Here is a 20,001-nt window from a genome sequence, read left to right on the forward strand (position 1 = left end):
GCACCCTCTCGCATATCATTCTCCTCCGAGCCTCCATCCTTCACCCTACTCATTCCCCTTACTCTTAAATCAACCTTTCATTATCATCCACTTCTAACCTCCCGCCCTATCCATCGCTCACCGCCTCTCTCTCTCGCTCACTTCTCTCACCTGTCGTCTCACTCACTCTTTCAGCCCTCTCACATGTCTCTCAGATCAACCGTTCCTTATCATCACTCTTATCTCTTCCCTTAACCCCTACCTTTTACCCAACCACCTCATCGATCCCTCTTTCCACCTCCCCACTCATCCCACTTATCTCCCTAAACCCTACCTTTCACCCCACTCACCTCATTAATCTCGCTCCACCTCCCCACTCACCCCATTAATCCCTTTCCAGCTCCCCCACTCACACCATTTTCCCCTTTTCCAACTCCCCCACCCACCCCATTAATCCCTTTCCAGCTCCCACACTCACCCCATTTATCCCTCTCCTCCCCCACTCACCCCACTTATCCCTCTTTCCACCCCGTTAATCCCTTTCCAGCTCCCCCACTCACCCCATTAATCCCTCTTTCTAGCTCCCCCACTCACCCCATTAATCTCTCTCTCCACTTCCGCCACTCACCCCATTTATCTCTCTTTCCACCTCCGCCACTCACCCCACTTATCCCTCTTTCCACCTCCCCACTCACCCCTCTCACCCCTGCAGCAAGTGGCCACCCCAACCGTCGTCAAGAAAATCCTCCGCCTGAAACAAGACAACCCCGGTATGTTCGCCTGGGAGATACGAGAGCAATTGTCCTCCCAGCGCGTCTGTGAGGTGGCCGCCCTTCCCTCCGTCTCCTCCATTAACCGCATCCTCCGAAACTCTGGTCTCTGGACGCCGCATGAAGCCGCCGCCGCCGCCGCCGCAGCCGCAGCCACGTCCTCCTCCCCGCCCGCAGTCCAGCCGCACCACGCAGCAGCGGCCGCCACCGTCGCCGCAGCAAGCATCGCCGCAGGTTAGTACGAGGAAGTAATATCTCTCTCTCTCTCTCTCTCTCTCTCTCTTTTCCATCTTCCTAGAATATTACGTTAGTTTTGCAAGATTTCATTAGGCTTTACCAAAACTTTGTTGCACTGTAAATAAAAAAGAAAAAAGAAAAAAGAAAGAACCCAAGACCTGCAACTGTAAAATACATAAGCACCTTCCCTCGTTGTTTTTCTTTTTTTCATGATTACGATACTTGTCTTGATCCTGAAAATTCTGTAAATAAGCAAATCCGTGCGTAAATCCGACCCTGCTTTGTACCAGCGATTTAAATGTACACCTCTAATTGATGTTCTGGAATAAGGTGGAATTTGAGGACGTGTGTGAGGGGGAGTTGATCTGTTTCTTCATTTACATAATCGATTTCCTGTTACCGCGTGAAGGCTCTTGAAAAAAAAAAAGTAAGAGAGAAAAAAGAAAATGCTGACGAGGACACTGACCTTCCTTGTACACTTCTGTTATATTTTCTTTGACTTTGACACAGATAACCGATATTTTCCTTGACTTTGACACAGATAACAGATATTTTCCTTGACTTTGACACAGATTATCGATATTTTCTTTGACACAAATTATTGATATTTTCTTTGCCTTTGACACAGATTATTGATATTTTCTCTGACACAAATTATTGAGATTTTCTTTGACTTTGACACAGAATATCGATATTTTCTTTGACTTTGACACAGATTATTGATATTTTCTTTGACTTTGACACAGATTATTGATATTTTCTTTGACTTTGACACAGATTATTGATATTTTCTTTGACTTTGACACAGATTATTGATATTTTCTTTGACTTTGACACAGATTATTGATATTTTCTTTGACTATGACACAGATTACTGATATTTTCTTTGAGTGACACAGATCATTGATATTTTCTTTGACTTTGACACAGATTATTGATATTTTCTTTGACTCTGACACCGATTATTGATATTTTCCTTGACTTTGACACAGATTATTGATATTTTCTTTGACTCTGACACAAAGTATTGATATTTTCCTTGACTTTGACACAGATTATCGATTTTTCCTGACTTTGGCACATAATGATATTTTCTTTGACTTTGGGGCAAATTATTGATATTTTCTTTGACTCTGACACAGACTGACTTAGAAGCTTTTTTCTTTTTACTAATATCTTGCGGTCAGGAAGCTTGCAAACATCTCTTCCTTACCGATTTATTCCTGATTCTGCTCCGTTACTCTATTTTTGTGCGTTACTCCTGCAATTTATATCGACATTAAAAAGATATAGGAAGCAAAAAACAGGATATTTATGGGTAGGTTGGAAAATAAATCGCTAAGGAAGAGGTGTTAGGAAGCCTCCTTACCCGATGAGAATAACACCCTTAGGAACGTATTCTCGACGCTCCCTAACACCTCATCCTTAGCGATTTATTTTGGGATACGGCCGGTTAATATAATTTCGTACTTTATTTATGAAGTGCATGGTGATATCACAAAGACTCGAGTGTTACAGAAGAGGCTAGCATGGCGTGATAAGGAAACTAAATAGCTTAGGAAAAGGTGTTAGGGAGCTTCTTATCCGCCGAGAAAACGGGCCTTGGAGTCTTACCTTAGAAAGTTATGAACACTTGAGTATCACAGAGCAAGACAACAAGGTGTAATAAGCAAACTAAATCGCTTAAGAAGGGGTGTTAGGGAACTTCCTTACCTCAGAAAATTTAAAACAATAACTGGAAGCCCTGGATTTGGGATAATATAAAATCGATCCCTCCAAAAAACAGTAATACAATTATTTCTGGCAAATTTGTATATTTTCACATTAATTTTTGGACATTCAATAACCAATTTTTAAAAACAATAATTATTTTTGCAGTTAATTTTGGTTTTCAGACTTTAAATTTGAAAAGGGAGCCTATTTCAAACCTCTGGAAATTTTAATAGAACGAAAATTTAGGTACAATTTAATGCTGGAATTATTAAGATAGATCTTGATAGATTTTTTTGTTTTTTTATCTTCGAGACAATATGGGATTTAATGGCAGAGAGAGAGAGAGAGAGAGAGAGAGAGAGAGAGAGAGAGAGAGAGAGAGCACCGATAAGGGGGCGTTGAATAGAAGATGTCAGACGAGGGGGAGACTTGGCTAAAGGATCAGAATTTTTGGCCAACTAATTAAGGAGACTAATGAAGGTATTTAGTATAATCGCCTGTAGGGGTGCCTGTGTCCGTAGATCTAGCTCTAATTCGCTCACTTTCTTTTTCTCAATCGATTTATCTCACTCACTTGCCTGTTCACTTATCTTTCATTTGATGGTTTTATGTAATCTCTCTCTCTCTCTCTCTCTCTCTCTCTCTCTCTCTCTAACCCTTACACCGTCACCCCTTCACCTACACCCACACCCACCCACCACACCCTCACCCCTTACTATCACAAACACCCCCCCCACCTCACACATCTCACCCTCACCCACACCCTACACCCTCATTCACACCCTCCCCCCACACCCACACCACTAACTCACTCACACCCACATTGTCATCCTGACCCTCACTCAGACACATCCTACCACTCCATACACCCATACCTTACACCTTCCCACACCCACACCCTCACCCATTCACCCGCCCTCACACCCTCACTCCCCTCTACACCCACACCCCACCCACCTCTACACCCACACCCTCTCCCACTCAATCATCCATATCCATACCTTTTTATTTTCCTTCATCCTCACTCACATCCACATCTTTACCCGTATCCCCACCTTTCTTAACATCCCTCTTACACCCTCATGTCCCCACACTCCACACCTTCCCACATCCACACCCCTTACCCCTTATACTTACATCCACACCCACAAACGCACCCAGACCCTCACCCATCCATACACACACCTTCACCCACCTACACCCACACCCACACTCGTACACACATTCTCACCCATCCACACCCACATCCCTGCCCAATCCCCACATATATCCACATCTCCGCTCACACCCACACATCCTCACACTCCATCTATATTAATTAAATCCGAAAATTAAAAAAAAATAACAAGTAAGCAAAAATCCAGCATCCCGAAATCTCCTGCCACGCCACAACCACCTCGGGAATGCCCCCATCTCGGCACTGGAACTAAAAATCAATTGAGCGTCTTTTGGAAGCGTCTTGTGGGGGGTTTGGGGGGGGGGAAGAGGAGGATGACTTCCGAAAAACAAAAGAAATGCAAATGGCGTCGCGCGGCCGAAACAAAAGACGCTCGCCCGCCGAATCTGCATTTAAATTCATCCACGACCCCGCCAGATCTTCCCGCCACCCCAGTTTCGCCCACTTTTCTTAATGGTTTTGTCCCTGAAATGAATCCCAGCCTTACCAAAATCCCTTAAAACCTTCCTAAAATTCCCTAAAATGGCACGCCGACGCTGAAAATCTCCGTATGTGGCCTTACAACCACGAGCCGGAAGAGTACAAATGCGACGAAAGAATTTAAATGCTTCTGAACCCGTCAAAGTGTCACTACCAACTCAAGCACTGAAAAAAAAAAAAAAAAATCCCTGAATCTTACTGAAAAAAAAGGGAGAAAAAAGGGTAATTCTTGGACAATGGCAATGGTGCACGAAACCCTCAGTGTAGAATATATGCCAGCATGTCGCCAACCCTCCAACAGCGCCGAGAGACATCAAAAGCACCCTAGCCTGTCAATCGAACCCAAGGCGCCCCCAAGTGCCTGGCTGAGGGGTACACACTTGACACACCCAACCAAACAGTCACCTCTCATTAGCCCGTCCTACCTAACCTAACCTAACCTGATCTATCCCAACCCAACCCAACCTAACCTAACCCAACCCAAACTAACGTAACCCAAGCTTAATTCAAACTAACTAAATCTAATCTATTTTAATCTAATCTAACCTAGCCTAACCAACCCTAGCCCTTCACATACTTGTCACAGCCAGCAGAGCGGCCATCACGACCCCTCATTAACGCCTTCTCGTTAGCATGCCGCCCACCCTTGGAGTTTGGCCCGATATTTGAGAGATTAAACTCCCTCTCTCGCTCGCCCCGTCCACTGCTGAGGGGGAGGGAAGGAGGGGAGAGGAGGGGATGGGAGGGGAGAAGAAGAGAGGGTGAGGAGGGGAAGTGTGGAAGTGGGGGGGAGAGAAGGGTGGATGAGGTTGAGAAGGATGTAGACGACAAGAGAGTGGGGAAAGGATGAGAAGGGAGGTTGTAGTAAAAGGGAAGGGAATGGGAGGGGAGAAGTGGGGGATGCGGGGGAGAGGGGGGGAGATGGTGGGGGAGGGGAAACGGGTGGTGGATGTGGAGGAGAGGAGGTGAAGGGAGGAGGGAGTAAAAATGAGAAAAGAAGTGACCGTGGGGAAAGGGAGTTGTGGGTGGGGAAGGGGAAGTGGGAGTGTGAAGGAAGGGAGTATTAGAGAGAAAAAGGTAAGGAGGAAAAGAGAAAAGGGTGAGAGACGAGGTTAAGGGAGGGAGGAGGGAGAGGGGTGTGGCAGGGTGGAAAGGGAGGAAAAAAATGTGGGGGAGTAGAAGCTAGGGAAGGGAGAATAAGTGAGTAGGGAAGGGAGAATAAGTGACGGGAAAGAGGAGGGTGGGGAGGGGAAGTGACAGTCAGGAAGGGGGGTATATTGTGAGTGTGGGAGCAAAGGGCGAGACCTGCCAGTCTATCTGTATCTATGTCTATCTATATCTACCTATCTATCTATCTATCTATCTACATCTGTCTATCTATTCATCTATCTGTCTATGGGTGGCCACAAACAAATCACCTCCAAGTCACCCTGTCCCCCGCCATCAGGCTGCCCTACCTCCAACTCACATCACCCTAATTCACACACCCCTACACCCCATCCCTCCACCAAATTCTCGGTCTCCCCCTCCCTCACTGTCTCACTAATACACACTCTCCTAGTCGATCTCTCATTCGACATTCACTCCTCGCGATCAAAGCACCTCAGGGCACTTTTCCTAAACACTGGCCAGCATATCCACGGGACGAGATGCCTAGACTGATTGACTGACTGCATTAAAATCTGTCGGCGCAACTGCCAGGGACATACGCCGCCGGCCAACAAGCTAAAAGACGCAGCAAATAAAAAGCGCATATTCAGAATAAAGTTTATATCTGTTTGTAGAAATAAAACACTGAAAATAAACAGTTAATAAAATATCAATTACTTATAAAAGTGGAAGGAGGGCCGCCTCCTGAAGAAAACTAAAATCATCAGTAAAATCGCTAGAGGCTCCGCCAAGCATCGAGGACAGCCAGTAAGCACCATCTGTCCGCTTATGCCTATGGAGGAATCTCTGACGTAGGTCCCCCAGACTCGGACACTCGACCAGCAAGTGACGGACAGTAAGGGGAACAAGGCAGTCATCACAGTACGGATCTCCCCACTCATGAGGAACCCATGTGTAAGCCGAGAGTGCCCAACGCGAAGCCTAGCAACGAGATACCTAGAAAAAATAAGAAGAAACAAAGGGGAGGAGGGAAGAAAAAGGGTTATTCGTGTTGGTGTCAATGCCTTTACCTAACAACCCGACCTACCTAACAACCGTACCTACCTAACAACCGTACCTACCTAACAACCGTACCTACCTAACAGCCCTATCAACGAAGAGATTCCAACACTCACCACCGGCGAGCTTGAACGAAGGGTAGGTTGGGTTGCTCCCGCGGAGAGAGATTTTATTTTACCTGAAACAGAAAAAGAAAAGGAAAATAAATTAGAAGTCAAACATTAAAATTAAACTAAGCACGAAACCCATAACCAAAGACAGCCGCATTTTTTTTTTTTTTTTAAGATGAGTAAAGGTGTTTGTTGAAATATATTGTACTACAAATATCTAGAATTTCTGGCCAAATTTGAGATTCGTATTAACCTTCTTGCTGGCAGACATTTCTCTTAGCCGAATAAACTAGAATATAAAAAAAAATATGTAAAAATCTTGGCCAATTTTAAGACCATTATTAACCTTCTTGTTGCCAAACGCTTCTTTTAGCTGAGTAAACTGGAATATTAAAAAAAAAAAATATCTAGAATTCTTACCCAAACTCGAGATTGTTATTAACCATCTTGCTGCCAAACACTTCTTTTAGCTAAGTAATGTGGAATATGGGGAAAAAATATATACAATTCTTGGCAAAATCCGAAATCATTACTAACCTCCTTGCTTCCATACCGTACGTTTCTTTTAGGTGAGTAAAGTGGAATATTAAACAGATATATAGAATTCCTGGCCACATTCGACATCATTATTAACATTCTTGCCGCCATACGTGTCCTTTAACTGAATAAACTCATATGAAGTTAACAGGAAAAATAAGGCAATGTGTGTATGTCGCAGCCAAGGGACAGAAACAAAACATCTACATACCAATTAATACATCCGTCACCCCTTCACTGCCACGACGTGATTCGTATATAATTTATTTTTACTACCCATGATTATTTTGCTCCACTTCAGAATTTTTTAAGTGTAAGGATTGTATTTTCTTCAGTAACCCCTTCATTACGAAACCTCCCTCTAGCTTAAAAAAAAAAAAAAAAAAAAAAAGTCATGTAGCAACCTGATTTTCGACCTAAAGGGTTAACTACCAAAATGTGTTAACTCTTTTCATTCCCTAAGCTTACTCTAAATTGGATTAAAAGTTTTTAAGCTGATTTTCCTAATTTAAACTTTGACCTGGCCCCGTGTCCTTCACCTCTGACCAATTGTTAAAAAAAAAGTGGATTAGTATTTGGCTATACCTTCAAGCCTTTCACCAAGTTCGGTTAAAATCCGATAAAAAAAAAAAAAAAAAAAACTGAGCTATTTTGTTCACACACACACACACACACACACACACACACACACACACACAAGCGCTCTTATCAAAACATAACACCCGCCCTTGCTTGCCGAGTCGCGCTGGCACTATGATATTTACCTTGTACGAAGCGAAGAGGCGTGTGTGGTTGCTCGCTGATCCCGGCTGGCAAAACCAATACAATTTCTAGCCGGGCAATCCATGAGGCCACAACACCTGCGACAGAATTACATTATTAGCGGATGTATTCAGAATTACACCTGAATTTCTGTGTTTATTTTTTCAGCTTAAATATTACGTGTTTATTTCCATTTATACCTTACTCACAACTTTCATGGATGCGTGGAGCATTATTTTCTACCTAAATTACCCTACTCTGAAGGCCTAAAGACACGAACGTAATTAGCTAATAAAGATTAAACTCCTATACTTCGCTAGCAGGAGGAACACGGCATGCTGCATCCCAAAATCAAAATCTATTATCTCCTTATAGAACATGGGCGAGGTAAAGCAAGCAAAAAGAAAAAAAAAAAGAAAGTTTCCGTGCATCGGTATGGCCTCCTGAAAAAGCACACACACACACACACACACACACACACACACACACACACACACACACTATAAAACAAAAAACGTCGCAATTTAGGTGGCTTTAAATTGTGTATTAGTCGTAATGTTCACTGTGCAGAATCTACCAGCATTTTTCTATAGTTATAAAATCTAAACTATGAAGTTACTACCGCAGATTAAATGACATCACAACATAAGGTATAATTATAGTCTAGTAGCTATATGATACGGTATAATTACAGTCTGGGGGCTATATGATAAGGTATAATTATAGTCTACGGGCTATATAAATGGGTAAAATTATGGTCTATGGCGACTGAGCGAGCGAGCGAGAGAGAGAGAGAGAGAGAGCAATTTAAGGCAAGAAGACGATTGAAAAAAAAAATTAGTAAGCACGCGTTGCAACACCAATCAACGCGACAGATAAGAGAGAAAGAAAGGTAATGAAAGATAAAAGGAATTCAGTAAGTAACAGCTGCAACACTCGTCAAAAAAACACACTGGAAATCCTAAACACAGTCAGGAGATGGAAAACAGACGCTCTTCAGTAAACACAAACTGCAACACTCACCATTCAACGCTGTGAAGAAAGTGCTATGAAGAAAGACAAGTGCTATGAAGAAAGATAAGTGCTATGAAGAAAGATAAGTGCTATGAAGAAAGATAAGTGCTATGAAGAAAGATAAGTGTTATAAAGACAAATAAATGTTGTAAAGAAAGAGCTATAAAGGGAAGGGGTATAAAGAAAGATAAGTGCTTTTAAAAAATAAGTGCAACAAAGAAAGATAAGTGCTATAAAGAAAGATAAGTGCTATGGAGAAAGATAAGTGCTATAAAGATAAATAAGTGTTGTAAAGAAAGTGCTATAAAGGTAGGTGGTATAAAGATAAATGCTATAAAGAAAGCTAAGTGCTGTGAAGAAAGATAAGTGCTATGAAGAAAGGTAAATAAGTGTTGTAAAGAAAAGAGCCATAAAGGGAAGGGGTATAAAGAAAGATAAGTGCTGTAAATATAAGTGCTATAAAGAAAGATAAGTGCTAGAGAGAAAGATAAATGCTAAAAAGATCATTGTTATGAAGTAAGATAAGTGGTATAGAGATAAGTGCCATAAAAAAACCTAAGTGCTATAAAGAAAGATAAGTGCTAAGTGAAAGTTGCAACTGCACACCAAACAACGGGATAAGGAAGGTATTTAGGCAATCAATGAAAAAACCTATTCAGTATATACCTGATGCAACACTCAGCAATCAACACTATAAAGGAGAGCTAAAGGAAGTCAGGTAATGCAATACAAGGTCTATTCAACAAGTACACATTGCAACACTCACCAAACAGCGCAAGAGAGAAGGAAGGAAGTTTGTTAATGATAAATAAAACCTCCTCCACACTGCAATACTAACCCAGCAAGCCAATAAGATCTCAGGAAATAAGGGTTCAAGGCAATAAGATGATATAAGAAGTACTATTTAATAAGTACAGGTTGCACGAAATCAGTTAACGCGATAGGGAAGAGCTGAAGGAAATTACGTAACAGATAAAATCAATTCAGTAAGCAGCCTACAAGTTGCAATATTCACCAATCAAAGCCGCAGATAAGAACTTAATATAAATACGTCTATCTATCTATCTATTGCCAAACGCCTTAATCTAGTAAGGGGTGGCCACAAACAAATCGCCTCCATGTCGTCCTGTCCCTCGCCATTTCACTGCCCTGCTTCCAGCTTACATCCCCCTCTCTCATATACCTCTCCACTTCATCCCTCCACTTCATCCTTGGCCTCCCCCTCCCTCTCCCCCTTTCCACCTCACTCACGTACACCCTCCTCGTCAGTCTCTCGCTCTCCATCCTCTCCACATGGCCAGACCACCTCAATGTGTTTCTCCTAACGCTTCTTGTCATACAATAAATACGTGATAAAAGATAAAAGGTATTCAGTAGGTACAAGCTGCAACACACAAAGATAAAAAAAAAAATATGCAATACGTAATGGTCGCAACACTCATTAAACAACGGGAGAGAGAGAAAAGCTTAGGGCAGGTGAAGGAAGAAAAAAGCAACTCAATAAGAAGGCGTTGCAACACTCACCAAACAACGCGGTAGTTAGATAATGAATAATAAAGGCTACTCAATATGTTATAACGCCGAACAACGAGAGAGAGAGAGAGAGAGAGAGAGAGAGAGAGAGAGAGAGAGAGAGAGAGAGAGAGAGAGAGAGAGAATCAGTAAATTATAGCACCAAACAACGAGAGAGAGAGAGAGAGAGAGAGAGAGAGGGAAAGAATCAGTAAATTATAGCACCAAACAACGAGAGAGAGAGAGAAAGAGAGAGAGAGAATCAGTAAATTATAGCACCAAACAACGAGAGAGAGAGAGAGAGAGAATCAGTAAATTATAGCACCAAACAACGAGAGAGAGAGAGAGAGAGAATCAGTAAATTATAGCACCAAACAACGAGAGAGAGAGAGAGAGAGAGAGAGAGAGAATCAGTAAATTATAGCACCAAACGAGAGAGAGAGAGAGAGAGAGAGAGAGAGAGAGAGAGAGAGAATCAGTAAATTATAGCACCAAACAACGAGAGAGAGAGAGAGAGAGAGAGAGAGAGAGAGAGAGAGAGAGAGAGAATCAGTATTTTATAGCACCAAACGAGAGAGAGAGAGAGAGAGAGAATCAGTAAATTATAGCACCAAACAACGAGAGAGAGAGAGAGAGAGAGAGAGAGAGAGAGAGAGAGAGAGAGAGAGAGAGAATCAGTAAATTATAGCACCAAACAACGAGAGAGAGAGAGAGAGAGAGAGAGAGGGGGAAAGAATCAGTAAATTATAGCACCAAACAACGAGAGAGAGAGAGAGAGAGAGAGAGAGAGAGAGAGAGAGAGAGAGAGAGAGAGAATCAGTAAATTATAGCACCAAACAACGAGAGAGAGAGAGAGAGAGAGAGAGAGAGAGAGAGAGAGAGAGAATCAGTAAATTATAGCACCAAACAACGAGAGAGAGAGAGAGAGAGAGAGAGAGAGAATCAGTAAATTATAGCACCAAACGAGAGAGAGAGAGAGAGAGAGAGAGAGAGAATCAGTAAATTATAGCACCAAACAACGAGAGAGAGAGATAGAGAGAGAGAATCAGTATTTTATAGCACCAAACGAGAGAGAGAGAGAGAGAGAGAGAGAGAGAGAATCAGTAAATTATAGCACCAAACAACGAGAGAGAGAGAGAGAGAGAGAGAGAGAGAGAGAGAGAATCAGTAAATTATAGCACCAAACAACGAGAGAGAGAGAGAGAGAGAGAGAGAGAGAGAGAGAGAGAGAATCAGTAAATTATAGCACCAAACAACGAGAGAGAGAGAGAGAGAGAGAGAGAGAGAGAGAGAGAGAGAGAGAGAGAGAGAGAATCAGTAAATTATAGCACCAAACAACGAGAGAGAGAGAGAGAGAGAGAGAGAGAGAGAGAATCAGTAAATTATAGCACCAAACGAGAGAGAGAGAGAGAGAGAGAGAGAGAGAGAGAGAGAGAGAGAGAGAGAGAGAATCAGTAAGTTATAGCACCAAACAACGAGAGAGAGAGAGAGAGAGAGAGAGAATCAGTAAGTTATAGCACCAAACAACGAGAGAGAGAGAGAGAGAGAGAGAGAGAGAGAGAGAGAGAGAGAGAGAGAGAGAGAGAGAGAGAGAATATAGCTTAAGAAACGCACGTGCACCACTATCAAAGGCTACTGACAAACTACCCGGAATCACGTGGTTCTTAGCCTGGCTTGTTCGGTGGGGAGGAGGGATGGAGGGGGGTTAGAGTGGGGATGGAGGGATGGAGGGGGGAAAGAGGGGGGTTGGGGGTTGGAGGGGAAGTAAATGTGTCTGTTCGAAGCTTCAGTTGGTCTTACATGAGACGGGAAAGCAGAAATTTACGACCCTTGTTCAGATTCAGACCCACTTTACTTATTAATATTGAAATCAAAAGTCAATAATTAAAGAGCGAATTTGACACGAACATATAAGGGTTATTTATTTATTATTTTTAAAGTTAATCCTCCGTTACAATGTTCAAACGCGGGGAGGTGGTAGGGACTGGAGAGATGGGGGGGTGAGGGAGGATGCACGGGGGTATGGGGGGTATAGGGAGGGATGGAGGGGAAGGGGAGGGGAGGGTAGACAGGGGATGTAGGGGCGGGGAAACCAAATGTCCTTATTCTTCGTGGCATAAGAGGCTTCTTGGCATATTTTCCTCGGCGAATTACTTTGCATATTAAACCTTGGCATTATCTCGTATCCTGTTTATATTCTTCAATAATAATGTGGTTTGCAAAATCTGTCGCTAGAGAAGAAATTTTATGGAATCTCCAAAGTCAACTTGTAATAGACGCAAGATGAGTTTACCAATGTGATTTCAAACAGTAACTCTCATAACTTTCTTCCCATAAGCAATCCTATTTCGACTCCATTTATTCTTTAGAACATCTTACTGCTGAAACTCCATTCATTGTTTAGACCACCTTAAAATGCAGCAATAAAAAACAATGGCTAAAGTGGACGGGAAGTAGTGGTACCAGTGAGCATGGAATCTGCTGCTTCGAACGATGTTTCATAGGCAGTGTGCTTCGGGACAGTCTTCTGAACACAAATCCACACATGATGCGGTCTTAGCAAACGGTGGCACTCATCATTTACTTGTATTATTATTATTATTATTATTATTATTATGTAAAATGTTATGGGCTAAAGTAAACGTAGTTATCATAGTATTCTCTGTGCTAACCTGATATTCCTTTTTACATCGTGCACACACACACACACACACACACACACACACAGGTCTCTAACATTATGGCATCCCCAGGTTCGCCCTACTACGGCGGTGTGCTATATCCTGGGTCGGGCGGGGCCGGCGACCCCCCCACATCATCTGTGGGCGTTGATGCCGGTGTGAGTCTCGCCCTGGCCTCCCTCATGCCGCCCGCCCTGCCGCTCCTCCCACATGCCGCCGCCGCCGCAGCCGCAGCAGCCGCCCTCCTGCCCTACCACCACCCACAACCGCAGCCACACCCCTACCCCGGACCCAGCCAGCACCCCGCCCCGCCCCGACCCGTGCGACCCCCAGCCCGTCCCTCAACCTTCACCGTGGAGGAGCTGCTCAAGGATACCCGCCCTGCCCCGCCCCGCCCCGCCCCAGACCTGCCCTTCATAGTGTCCAGTCTGTATGGTGCTGCCCCGCCTGCCCCAGACCCAGCCCCTGCCCCTGTCCCTCCCCAACAGCCCTCCTCCACCACTCAGGGGCTCCTCCTTCACCCCTCCTCCACCACACCTCCACCCCACTCTCTCCCCCCTTCCACTACCTTACTGCACTCCCACCAACACCCACACCCCCAACCCCACTCATCCCGTCTCTACCCCTCCCCCACCCTGCCTCTCCGGGGGCGCCTCTCCCCTGATTCCCTCACCGACACCATTCCTCCCCCACCTCCCCGCCCCAGCCCCCCACCTCGTCCCTCCCCCTCTCCTCCCTGTCTCTCTTGCTCTCCTTCCCCTCCCTACCGACCCACACAGCACCTCCTCCAACCCAATTCCTCCCCCTCACCCCCTCCCTCCCCTCTCTCCACCACCCAGCTTCCCCTCCCCTCTTCCTCGCCCCCATCTCCTCTCCCCTCCACCACTCTCTCCCCCTCCCCCCCTCCTCCCGCCAGAGCTCTACCTCCCACAAAGTCCATCCCCACCTCCTCTATCCCCCTCCACACTCCCCTCTCCTCTTCCTGCTCCCTACACACTCCTCCTTCTTCCTCTTCCTCCTGCTCCCACCACGCCCCCTCTTCCTCCTCTTCTTCTTCTTCCTCTTCCTCCTCCTCCTCCCGCTTCCCCTTCCCCTTCGCCCCCTCCCTCCCCCCCTCCACCACCATACTAGGGAGGGTAAGGAGGATTTCTGATACTAAGGTTAGAATAGTTACTCCTAGTTCTAATTAGTTACTCCCACCATTATCCCCACCATGCCCTCCCCACCATAACCCTTACCATGACATTCCCCACCATGACCTCCCCATCATTAACTCACCATGACCTCCCCCACCATGACCTCCCCATCATTAACTCACCATGACCTCCCCCACCATGACCTCCCCATCATTAACTCACCATGACCTCCCCACCACAACCCCCACCATGACCTCCCCACCACAACCCCCACCATGACCTCCCCACCACAACCCCCACCATGACCTCCCTCACCATAACCGCTAACATGACCTCCCCATCATTACCCCCACCATGACCTCCCCCACCACAACCCCCACCATGACCTCCCCATCATTACCCCCACCATGACCTCCCCACCATGACCTCCCCACCATAACCCCACCATGACCTCCCCATCATTACCCCACCATGACCTCCCCATTATTACCCCCACCATGACCTCCCCCACCATAACCCCACCATTCACTGTAATGCCCAGAAGTACCCCCACAATAACTCCCTCCTCCCTACCATGACCCCCACCATGACACTACCATTACCCCCACCATGGCCCCCACCATTACCCCTACCATGACCCCTCCTCCCCCATCATGGTACTCTAGTCATGTTATACTGTATACAAAAAATCTATACACTTAAAATCATGGTAGTATAGTATTTCAGTGGCGGTAAAATATATATGTATACTGTGTGTGTGTGTGTGTGTGTGTGTGTGTGTGTGTGTGTGTGTGTGTGTGTGTGTGTGTGTGTATTTCAGTGGCGGTAAAATATATATGTATACTGTGTGTGTGTGTGTGTGTGTGTGTGTGTTGTAATTTTTTATGTGAAAACTGAAGACAAACTGAAGAGGAACTGGCATACGAAGATCAACAAAGCATATATACACTTATTTCCATATCTTCCTTATTTATATATTTAATTATCTGTTTTATTTACTCATTTATCCTTTATCTATTTTTGTCCAGGAGTCACGTTCAAAAGCACACTCTGAAATAAAACCCTTTACTACGCCAGCGCCAATTTATGCTCTGTTCTTACCTTTACCTGGCGATTTTATTCACCTAACGAGTGGCCCTTTGTGGAGAAGAAATTACAGAAAAATATATCTAACCCCTCCAGTTTGAAAAAGTATATTATAAACTGAGTAAAATCGTCTGGAGGTAGAGGGATACTAGTAAAAATTGATGTTTTCGGTGTGAAGGGGTTAATAAAGAAATAATGTCCAGTTTATAACGTGGTAGAAGCAAAACTCAGCCTTTGTTTCTTTTATTGCGTTATTTTTTTAATCTTTCCCTCAGTAAATGTGGGGAACAGGATGATGATGACGATGATGATGATATGCTTCAGTGATGCTACAGAGAGAGTTGGTGTGTGTGTGTGTGTGTGTGTGTGTGTGTGTGTGTGTGTGTGTGTGTGTGTGTGTGTGTGTGTGTGTGTGTGTTCTTGTGCTTGTGTATGTGTCCATGTGCGTACTAATGTGTTGTTGTTGACTTTCGTGTGTGTGTTTGTTGTATCTAGTCAAGGCGTCTGTCGTTACTAATAAAGGACCTATTGGGACCATAAATTCGTGGTACACCCGGTACGGTGAGAGGACAGCCTGTTGTACCGTGTCTGGAGAGGTCACCGTACCGATCCTACCCATCAACAGAGGGCAAAACCACAAAGTTACGAGTAACGATAAGAAACTTAATGTAATACCTCCTACTAACAGTAATGATGGATGAGAGTATTACAGCTTATAAATGCACTGAAGATGAAGCACTGAAGAATATACTATGAATATTATGAGTGTGTATTTATTTACCTATAACTCACAGAATATATTAGTAGATAAGGTTATATAACACCGTGTTCTGGTGATTTCTAATACCTTCGATAGAACGACTATCACACTAGCGTAATATTTCACCAGCGTATTTTATATTTTATTATTGTTACCACTTGACACGTTATTCACCTTTAGGATGGCTTTCAAAATGGGTGTATTAGACATATCCTTCATTATAAATACTGATAAATACACGCACAAAGTTAAATCGCTCCGGGGTACAGAGTGATGATGGAAGGGGAGGGGAAGGGAGAGCCAAGCGCTTTCTCCGGGGACACAGTGAAATATCTGAAATTTCAAATCGAAGGGAGGGGGTCTGTGAGGGGAGGCAAGGGTCTAACTGGGTGGAGGTCTCGACCTCTCTCCATGGCTACTGCACTATCGAGTTAACATGAAAAAAAAAACACCTGTAATACTTCATCGTAGTGAGAAGGTTAAGAAGCATCACCAAAATAATGACTTTTGGTTCAAGCCAAAATGCCTTAAAAGCACACACACACACACACACACACACACACACACACACACACACACACACTATCCTCGTACTAAAGGCATCAGACGTAAGAAAGCCAAACGAACTAGCCGAGCATCAAGACATTTAATTAACAGCCTTTTCTACGAGTTTACCAAAGCAGTTACCGTTTTCTTTGGCACAAGATTATCAAAGAAAACTTATAAAATTACGGAGACACCTTAATATTTAAGATATGAAACATGTTAACTAGGCTACATTGTTAAAAGGTATATGAATTGCATCGAGAGGAAATGCAATGCGTAATAGGAAAGCTAAATCGCCAGAGAGAAAGAAATAAGCAGCCTCTCACGCCATCAAGGTCTAGGTTATATATGCTTACCCCTTCTGCGCATATTTTTTTTTCTTATCTCCGTACCAAAGGGGTTAAGTTAAATACCTAACCCCTCCAGCCGGAAAAGCCCCTCCTAGCTTAGTATACAAATCGTCTGGAAAAAACAGCACTAAAGGACGCCATGGTAAGGAAGGGGTTAAGGAGGGCTGTGTCTAACCCCTCCAGCTCCAGAAATCTCTCCAAGTTTAGTACAAAATCATCTGGACAGCAAGAATAACAAAAAATCGTCTAAACCCCCTGAATGAAGTCGTGTATTTTACTGGTTTATTCTTGCTACCTTCAGACGGTTTTCTTCAGCTCTGGGGAGACCTCTTAATGGGAATGGATAAATGGAGGCTTTTTCAAATCACTCTCGTTCTAAAAATCTACTCCTAAGCTGAATAAAATCGTCTGGATAGCAAAAAACAAAAAAAATACAAATGACATGCTCAGGCTGAAGGGGTTAATGGAGGCTTTATCTAACCCTTCCAGTTCAAATATTTTACCCTACGCTGAATAAAATCGTCTGGAGATTGCAAGGATATAAGTGAGGTGGATTTACGGGATTAATGAAGGCTGGGCTGAGTAAAATCGTCTGGAAATAGCAATAATTTAACGGTGACGCGGATTTACAGGATTAATAAGGGCTGGGCTGAGTAAAATCGTCTGGAGATAGCAAAGCATATAAGAGACGGGGATTTACGGGATTAATATAAGCTGTTTCAATCCCCTCCAGTTACAAAAAATCTCTCCAGTACTTAATATAAAAATCGTCTGGCTGCCTCAAGGACCTTCGTGCAGTCGATAGGCATTTAATCTAACCTCTCCCCTGACAGCGAAAGAACCCTGGCCACTTTACTTTCATCTAACGGCACTGGGTCACTATCACACCTAGAATACTGGGTCGTGGTTGAAATTGGATGAGCCTCGGTTTTGGGTTAGGAATGAGTCTCCTTGGTTACCAGACAAATCATCCCTCCAGCCTGAGTACAATCAACCTAAAAAGTATGGGACACTCGGGGTACGATGGATATGAGAAGAGCGAGTTTTGTAGGACACACACGAATCTAATTAACCAGGTGTCTTAAAAATCACAGCACCCGGAATCTGAATATTTGTGCAATTTCGAGTCCAAATGATTTCCAAGGTTAACAGGTGCATTTATAATCACAGGTTGCTCCATATATCACAGCGCTTCGTCCTTGTTTTCAGAATGATACGGGTGGTAGAGTGTTGGATATTTTTTTTTTTTTACTACATCTGATAAGCTGAAAAGGAGTTACGAGGGTAAGCTGGAAACAAGTCGACTATAATGAGAAAATCACTTTGTAAATATTCCCACTAACTATGACATTCAACCATAAAATTTACATGGTGCCTCAACAGATACATATATTATTATTATTATTATTATTATTTTGTAGGTCATTAAGTGACTTGCGAACATAACTGTGGTAGTAGTTATGACAGCCACTGTTAAAGAGCTAAATGGTGTGAGGTGACTGTAAGGTGAATTTATGAGAGGATAAAGAGGTGATAGCAAACAGAAGGAGTGTGAAGTGACTTGAGGTGACAGGTGGTGAGGGGTGGTGTGTGTGTGTGTGTGTGTGTGTGAGAGAGAGAGAGAGAGAGAGAGAGAGAGAGAGAGAGATGGGGAGATGTGATGGTAGGAAAATTAAAGGTGAGCGCAGCCAGGAAGGGGGTGAGAAGTGAGCTAGAATGTTATCATCAGAGAGCGAATGAATGTGAATAAATGAAAGAAATAAGGATGAATTAAGGCACTGGACCTGATGTGGGCTTAGTAGACAATAATATGGTGAGATGAAGAGCTGAAGTTTAGTAAGCAATAGGGAAGATGAAGGTGAAAGCAGACAGGAGTGAAAGTAGAAGAGGTAGCTGAGGGAAGATGAAGGTGCAAGGGCATTATTACAAGAGTGAAAGTGAATACATGACAGAACAGAAAAAGAATGATGATATGGTCCTGCGTGTGAGCTCAGTGGATGATGATACGGCGTGAGTGAGGATAATGAAGTTAGCAACGAGGGAGGAAGACGACGGGATGGGGTGGTGGTGGTGGATGTCCTTGTCGTGAGAGTGAAGTATGTCGGCTCTCTCTCGTTCTCCCTCACCCCCTGCTCACAGCAACCTCCCACATACCTACCCTCCCTCTTTCACCCACACCCTCGATATTGTGAGTCAGAAAACAGCGTAAGAACCTTAAATTTAGCCACAGTAACGTCATTCATCGCCACACGTACGAAGGCGGAAAGTGGGACAACAACACAAGCTCGGGTCCGGGTGGTGGTGTTGGCAGGCATACGATAACACGTCTGGCGCCTGTGTTTTCTATCATAGTGTGCTAGTTGGCGGTTGTGTTACATTGAGTTGCGTCTGAGGGCTAAAGGAGTGTGCTAGGAGGGATTTTAACGATTGAGGTGTTAAATGGATCAGAAGAAGACGGAAAGGGATAATGGTGATGTCTGCTAGATTGGCATTCATGGTCGGCGAAAATTAGCCAGCTCAAGGCGTTTCTGGCGCCAATCACGACTCTGCGTGCATGCCTAGGCGCAAAACAGATGCCACGACGTTAGGCAGGCGCCAGTGAGGGTCAGGCAGGTGAGTGGGATACCAGAGTGTTAAAAATCCTTGTAACAGTGAGAAACTTCGAGTGAAAAGTGGTAACCCACATATTGCTTCACCCCAAGCTACCTACCCAGACGCACCTCCTCCTGTCACGCCCCCCCATACTTCCCTCTCCCCCCTCTGCCCTATCCCCTTCTCCTGCCTCTCTTATCCTTCCTACCTCCCCTCCAGGACCCCCAAGACCAATTACTCCCCCCAGCACACCTCACCTTGATCGTGCTGATCAATGATCTTAACCAGTTTCCAAGATAAATAAGTCTCCATAAGATTATTATTATCAGAAATCGTATTGGTCTTCGTGTTCTTTTACTTAATATTACCCTAGTTTCCTTACGAAGTGTT

At 44.1% G+C, this 20,001-nt stretch overlaps 2 protein-coding genes across 2 annotated transcripts in view; both read left to right on the top strand.

The window, feature by feature from the left end:
• Nucleotides 1-1,740, top strand: part of LOC145415716 (paired box pox-neuro protein-like) — an 8,033-nt gene extending 6,293 nt beyond the window's left edge. Inside the window, exons 4-5 of the mRNA XM_080284941.1 lie at nucleotides 692-983; nucleotides 1,733-1,740. Of these exons, the coding sequence (XP_080141067.1) occupies nucleotides 692-983; nucleotides 1,733-1,740 (300 nt within the window). The remainder of the gene's footprint in view (nucleotides 1-691; nucleotides 984-1,732) is intronic.
• Nucleotides 1,741-19,591: 17,851 nt separating this feature from the next.
• Nucleotides 19,592-20,001, top strand: part of Timp (Tissue inhibitor of metalloproteases) — a 142,294-nt gene continuing 141,884 nt past the window's right edge. Inside the window, exon 1 of the mRNA XM_080284817.1 lies at nucleotides 19,592-19,632. The gene's annotated coding sequence lies outside the window, so the exon portion shown is untranslated. The remainder of the gene's footprint in view (nucleotides 19,633-20,001) is intronic.

This window comes from Coenobita brevimanus, chromosome 103, assembly GCF_032717465.1.
Source record: "Coenobita brevimanus isolate Jiangsu-jjx chromosome 103, ASM3271746v2, whole genome shotgun sequence".
In the NCBI taxonomy this organism is placed as follows: Eukaryota; Metazoa; Arthropoda; class Malacostraca; order Decapoda; family Coenobitidae; genus Coenobita; species Coenobita brevimanus.